A 7281-nucleotide genomic window follows, 5' to 3' on the forward strand; every position below is an offset into this window, starting at 1 on the left:
AGACAAAGGGCTCTATAAATAGACAAGTCATGGTAAAAATGATTAACATCTTTGAATCAACAGATCACACAAAACTTCCATTCAAACGCAGTTTTTATTTTTATTACCATTGCTACTTAACATTTTGCTGATGCCAACAGAGAGTTACAAAGCACAGGCGAGACGTGGTCTCTGCCAAAATATTGGACAAACGAGGGCGATCTGTGGGCACAACTTTTGGGGGCGGGGACTTCATTTTTCCTCCCTGGGAAGGTAGATTCCCCCTGGCTTTCCTCCAAAGGTTCACTCCATCAGTGTTATTGGTGCAAATATTCCAATTCACATCAAGATCACAGGAAAAACGGGATAACTTGGCCAAGGTGAGCAGTTTCGGGAGATTGCGGGGGTTTTATTTTTGTTCAAAAATATTTTGCTTGGATTGCATTTTAAATAGGATTAAACCGTTTGACCAGTAAATGTGGTCAGCTCTCAGAAAGAAGGAGGCTGAATTAATCATTTGTTAGAGTGCCAAGCCCAAAATGAGAATTCCAGTCTTGTAAAATGAAAGGCATGTCGTATTTTAAAAGAAATACATAGTGCTAGAAGGGAATTTTGAAAGTCCTTGTCTGTTTTTTAGCTTTCTAAGTTTAATTTCACATTTATAGGGGGAAAAAAAAGAAAAAGAACACACTCCTCCCCAATGGAGCCCTTTTCAGTAAGGAGAGTGTTGTGGGGTGTTTGTGGATTTTTGGGGGTTTTTTTGTTGTTTTTTTGTTTGGTTGTTTTTTTGGTGTTTTATTTTGTTTTGTTTTGTTCTTTCGTTTTTTTGTTGTTGTTGTTTTTTGTTTTTTGTTTTTTGTTTTTTGAAACCTGGCTATTAAGGTATCCTACGTAGATGGATCTCCTTTTAAGCTTTAAGGTGTGCTATGGATTTGGGTTTTTGTGTGTGTGTTTTTTGTGTTTCGTTCTTTTTTCCTTTTCTCTCTCTCTCTCTCTCTCTCTCTCTCTTTTTTTTTTTTTTTTTTTTTTTTTTAGCATAGGCCCCCCTCGTGTAAAACAACTGCTCATAACTGGGATTAATGGTTTGCAATTTTCAGTTACTTAGACATGGGGTCTCTAAGAGATGGCTTTTTGCAGAGTAGAATATGGCTCTCTGTGGGATTTCAGAAGTTTTCTTCTCTTCCCACTTCCTTTTCTGTCGTCGCCCCCTCACACGCCCCCGTGGACTCGCGCGGATGTTCTCCTCGATTATGTAAAACACTTTCCCTCCCCTGGAACAGATCTTTTTCCTCAGAAGCTGGCACTGCCTTCAAGTGCTTTGGGGACTGTGAATCGCCGTGTGAGAGTGGCGAGAGGACCCCTGCTCTGTGCTGGTGTCGGGGTTTCCCCTGGACGTGAAGCGCCGGAACGCTCAGGCCGAGAAGGCTGCCCGCTGCCGGCCCGGCGGCCTCTTCCCCGCGCTGGGCGTCCGCGTCTGTCCTGCGGTGACGAGGGGACCGGCTCCTGTCAGGGAAAGAGCCCGAACAAGCGGGAACCATGCTCGTGGCCTACCTTCGCTTTGTGCTCTGCGCGTCTCTCCTCTCCTCTTCGTCTTTCCCTCTTGCTCCTTTTTCTCTGGTTCTGAAGAAATCATGTGTAGGAGTTTAAAAAAACAAACAAACAAACAAAAAACCACAGAGGGCTCCCGTGATGCAACTTCCGGTTTCTCTTACCAGAGGATCCTCTGTGAAGTCTAGAATCTCTCTCAGTCGGCTCTCTCCAACCCCCGAAAGCCAACCCAACCTGTGCTGTCGAGACACCCATTCCTTCTTCCTTCAGAAAATGAAATTGGGCCGTTTCTCTTTTCAGGGACTCATAATAAAACCTGGGGGAGGGGAACAGACATAGCCCAGGGATCCCCCAAATGGGGTGAGGAAAGCCTTTGAGGACTGGTTTTCTTTTGTTTTCAAGGCACATATGCCCATTACCTGAGACCACCTAGCTGGATGCCCTTTTCCCATCTTGACAGTCACTACCAGGGGTGGACACCAAGACTGGCTGGGGTCACCTGGACTTACTCAGCCCTCCTTTGATTTGAACTGGAGCCAAAAAAAAAAAAAAAAAAAAAAACTGGGGTGGGTGGAAAAAATGGCAATAATTGATCTCAGTTCTATGCAGGCATCTCCACAGCAAGAGAACTTCCTGCCTTGACCATGTTTCACACCAGATTTCCCATTTAGACCTCATTTATATTAGGCCTCTTTATTTTTGTGTGAGCTTGAATTTCACAAGCCATAATCTTGTCCTTCTCTCGAATGATTTATCTTCTTCTCTCTTAATATGCAAAACATAACTCCTTTACAGTAACAACTTTGGTCCATTGCAATAAGTGACTCATATGTATTCGTTCATTTCCCTGCACCTCTGAAGAGGCTTGTATGGCTCTGGTTTAGGATGAAAATGTCTGAGACACAACTGTTGCCCACTATTACAGCTGATTTGTGTTAGGTTCTTGTTTTGCGGTATCTCAGTAGAGACACACACAAAAAAAACACTGAGACACTGCGATATATCTTCCTTTATTAACCTCTAGAATCCTATTGAATGCAGAATGTCCATTGGAAGCACTTACACATTTAAAACTAATGTTATGAAATCGATTTTTTTAAGCTTTGATTATGGGTTAAAAAAAAAAAAAAAAAAAGAAAGAAAGAAAAAAAGAAATCTCCCACCACCCATCAGTGTCCTATCATTTAGGCAACTTTTTGTCACCAATGAAAAACCTGATCAGGGACGCCTGGGTGGCTCAGTTGGTTAAGCAGCTGCCTTCGGCTCAGGTCATGATCCCAGCGTCCTGGGATCGAGTCCCACATCGGGCTCCTTGCTCGGCGGGGAGCCTGCTTCTCCCTCTGCCTCTGCCTGCCATTCTGTCTGCCTGTGCTTGCTCTCTCCCCCCCTCTCTCTCTGATAAATAAATAAAATCTTTAAAAAAAAAACCTGATCAGACTTGACCCTTTGAAATAACAAAGGGTATAAGAAAGCTTAGATATGATATTTTAAGCAAATGAGATTTGTATTGTTCATAAACTCTCCCATCACCTTTGGGTTTATTTTTAAGGAAGTAGTCTCATCAGTATTTTGATTACCCTTTCTGTCTACCTGTTGGTGAAAAATAATTTTCAAATTTAGAAATCGTAACAAAGAAAAAGAGGATTGGCATAAAAACTATTCCATATGCACTGTTAGGCTAGGGCTCCTAAGAAGGAAAAAAGATCGAGCTGAATCACTAAATTAATAAAAATAGGTTTGTTTTCAATAAGAGAGAGTGACATAATGTTCCTCGTCATTATTTGTTGTCAGGCTTCAAAAATGGGCTAAGTTTGAAACAGAGAATGGAAAGCCTGGGTTCTCGTCACAGATCTCCCATCTCCCTCACTGGCGCTCTCAGCCCTGACTGGGCAGGCGTCTGGTTATTCAGCAGGTGTGCACAGACCACATAGTTTGCTAGTTGTGGGTGATGAAGAGATAACAAAGACCTTTAAGGCTTTAAAACGCCGCTTAAAAAACTTCATGGCTGCCGTTCAGCTCCATGACAAAATCTGAACTCCATAGCAAGGTAAAAAAGGTACAAAAGGATCTTCATAATCTGACCCTGAACTACCTTCTGTCTTCCTTTCTCATCCGTACTCTTGGTTCAGGATACCCTAGGAGACTCCATCCAACCTAAAGGAGTTGCAGGTCCAAGAACATACCTTGTGTATTCTTGCTTCATTGCCTTTGCTCGTGTGAATGTGTTGGCTTGGAGTGCCCAATACGTTCTCATGTTTCCAGCCTCAACTTAGATGTCATGTATTACCTCCATTGCAGCACCTTCTCCAAAGTCTAGGCAGAGTTAGGAGTAGTCATGGCATTTCTATGTTCATTTGAGATCTGATCCTGCCATATTACCTTGTCATTTTGTGGTCATGTGACTTTCTTCTTCAAACTGTGCACATTTGGGAGGCTCTTCAATCGCCCTTGCCTAGCAGTTACTCTATTGGCCAGGTCTCTATGATGAGGGCGTTGCTGAGGGCCATGCCAGGTGGTGATACACGTGTTCAACAGATGTTTATGAAGCAATGAATAAATGAATGGACACCAGAATTTCTGACATAAGGAAAGAGCCAGGCCTGCAAATAACCAGAAGACCTAAGATGTGTACTCTTAGTATAAATCAGGAGGAAATCAGAGGAGGGAGAACTCGGTTTTCAATGGGATGAACATGGAAGTGATTATATTCTGAGCTAGACCTCCAGGTTCTGAGCAGAAAGGATGGGGCAGGGGACTGTGTATAAGCTGACAGGTGGGAGATCCTGGCTCAGGGGAAATGCAGAGGAGGGAAGGGGCAAATCAGGCCATCAGCAGCATGCCCGGGGTGTGGGGCCATCCCTCATTGTAGGCTGCAGGTCTGTGTATACAGTTGTCCTCTCACCGTTGAGAAGTGGGGTGTCCACTCAGAGAGGGAACGTGCTATGTGGTTGGAAAGAAGACAACCCAAGTACCACAAAGGCGGCTTCCGCTGGGCTTGGGGGTCTTTGCAGCCGCTCTGATGTGTTCTTGAGCCTTGGAGTGCCAGCCCCAAGCCCACCCCAGAATAGGAGCGGGAGAAGCATCTTGCCCCCTCTGGGTTATTGGCCTGTAAAGACCGCATTCAGCAACAGATAGAGCCTCTGCAGTCAAGATGTTCCCATCTAAGAGTGGTGAGACCAAAAGCTTTTGTAAGGGAAATAACACACAGATAAAGAAAACTGTTAAAATCGTGCTACTGTGGTCTTTGAAAAATGAGTCTTACTTTGATAAGAAGAGACAGTGGAAGGCTGGCAGAGGCCGAGAAAAAAGGAAAGGTACAGGCCAGTCATCTCACCTCCTATAGGCCCCTGGCCCTACCTCTCCCCCCGGTACTCACTGGGGGTCCCCACGAACACCCCCTTAGGGGTGGGGTGCAGAAACACAGTCACATTTTTATCGGTGAACCAGCATGTATAGATCCTCTGTCTGATGACAATAAGATCACTTAAGTTTTTTTTTTTCCCCCTCTTTCTTTTTTATTACAGAACCATACGATGACCCAACACAGCAGTTAGTGCAAATACGGTCTCTCAAGGAGAATGACTTTTGTGGCACAAAAAGGGAACATGTTTTACTCTTTGCACGAAACGTTCATTGTTAATGTATAATATTCAGAAACATTGTATTGTACCATAAAACTTGTATTATCAAAACTGTTGGATGTTCATGTGTTTGAACTTTTGAGCACCAGATAGACTCCTTGTATATAAAGTGTTGCACATGTATTATGTCGTCTGATACTAAGATGGTCTTATAAAGACGAGTGGACTTGGGCCCTATTCAGGCAAGCTTAAAAAAAAAAAAAATGTGAGCAAAATGGCTTAAGAGAAAGTATTTTCGAGGAAGACAGATTAAAACAGCCGTTTCAAATAAGACTCTGTTTGGACTTCCTTTTATTTCCACTTAAGCCTAGAATTTCTCTTTTGGTATATCAACGGTTAAATCCAAGACTATTTTTTATTGCTGAAGATTCTCGCACACCACGAAGAGATGTTCTCGCCGAACAGAACCCCACAGCTGGATAAGGCCCGTATATATATTTGTAAGCCTTGCAATGTGACAGGTAGCATCACTATATATGCAATAGTTGTTATGTAGACTGTCAAAGATTTTTTTTTTCCTGGATACATTTGAAGCTTTGAGTGTTCAAGGTTTTCCTTAATGATTTCACACAGCCAAATTCTTGAATCAGTTGAACTAACCTGTATGTTACTGTTATTAATGTTTACTCTGCGGTCTGAACCTGGAGATTACTGGAATTGTTTTCCAAGAGGAAATAAATTCAGTTTACCATTAGGTATGAGTGTATTTGTGTGTTTTCTTTTTCTAGTTACTCTACCATTAAAAAAAAAAAAAAAAAAAAAAAAACCTAATCGCCTGCACCCTTGGAAGTGAAATCTGTTCTTGTGCATATCACAGGCATAACCTCAATCATATTTAACCTTTTCACTCTGGGCCAAATGCAGCCGGGAGGATATTCATCATACTGCATAGGGAAAGAATCAGACCCAATATACGTCTCCTCTCCCAGATACTACCAGGTCACATTGTACTGGTGGATTCTGACATCACAGATGGATGTGATGGCTGTTTTCTGCATAATTTGCAGCCCAATTCATGTCATGCTGTGCAAATCTGAACTCCAAGTAGATGGCTGCAATTTGAAAGGCAGTTTGGCTTATGTGTACTTAAGAAGCAGCTTTGTTCATTGAGAAGACAAAGCACAGAGCAGGGAGCCGGGGGCGGCTGTTGGTGCTAGCTAACTCGGGCGCTGACTCCCTTTGTGGCCTTCTCCAAATCACTCTGCCTCCTGGTCTTGGCCCCCTCCGGCCGAGTGAGGCAATGCAGCCTGGTCATCAGGCTGACAAGGGCATGGGGTGTCCCTGGAAGACGGCTGGCACCACAGCCTGCGACACAATGAGGCATGAGCCGGAGCTCTAAGGTCAGAGCCTTTATGTTGCGGAAAAGGAGAGAATGGCAAAGCGTGAGTTGAGTCCTAGGATCCCTGTTTCGTCAAAATTGGTGAGTATGCACCTGATACTGACGGGCAACTTCCAACCATGTCGGGCTTCAAATATTTCACTCGCAATGACTCTTTTTAAGCTCTTCAAAACTCGGAGGACCTCAGGCCCTTTAAACATTAAAAGGAGCAAGAATCCTCAACGGGCACTTTTTGAATGGGGGGGATGGAAGCAGGGGCCCCGGGTGTGAAACCCAGACGGCCAGCACCACAAGGCAGAACGCTCCCGCGTGGTTCTCCAACCTTAGCCTGCATCGGGGTCACCTGGAGGGCTCGTGATAGCAGAGGGTATCCCCCTGACGCCCAGAATCACTGATTCAGTGGGCCTGGGCTGGGGTTCCAAATTTTGCAATTCTAAGAAGTTCTCGGGTGATGCCGCTGCTGCACGTGTGGGGACCCCACTTTGAGAACCATCGCTCTACTCCATCTCCAAATTAATTGAGTGCATTAAACGTGAATAGCCATGCAGAGTGCTGGAAAATTACACTATTTATTTTGTTACCAATGAAGAAATTGGTCAAATGTTAAGATCCTTCAGAAACAAATACCTCATGGTGATTAAAGTACGCGTGCTGGCCCGTGTTTCGTGTGTGTATTTAGTTCTTTAATGCAAGGAAAACCTACATCTATACATTTCACAACGGATTGCCAGCATGCTATTTAATTAAAAAGCTTTTTCACCAGCTACATAAATA

At 43.8% G+C, this 7281-nt stretch overlaps 1 protein-coding gene across 6 annotated transcripts in view; it reads left to right on the forward strand.

Moving 5' to 3' along the window:
- Positions 1–5864, forward strand: part of ZNF521 (zinc finger protein 521) — a 277871-nt gene extending 272007 nt beyond the window's left edge. For all 6 annotated transcript variants that reach the window (XM_059138909.1, XM_059138903.1, XM_059138907.1 and 3 more), the window contains one exon: positions 5052–5864. In XM_059138909.1, coding sequence (XP_058994892.1) covers positions 5052–5081 — 30 coding nt within the window. In that variant the 3' untranslated portion in view covers positions 5082–5864. The remainder of the gene's footprint in view (positions 1–5051) is intronic.
- The last annotated feature ends 1417 nt before the right edge of the window (positions 5865–7281 follow it).

The sequence above is a fragment of the Mustela lutreola genome, chromosome 11 (genome assembly GCF_030435805.1).
Source record: "Mustela lutreola isolate mMusLut2 chromosome 11, mMusLut2.pri, whole genome shotgun sequence".
Taxonomy (NCBI): domain Eukaryota; kingdom Metazoa; phylum Chordata; class Mammalia; order Carnivora; family Mustelidae; genus Mustela; species Mustela lutreola.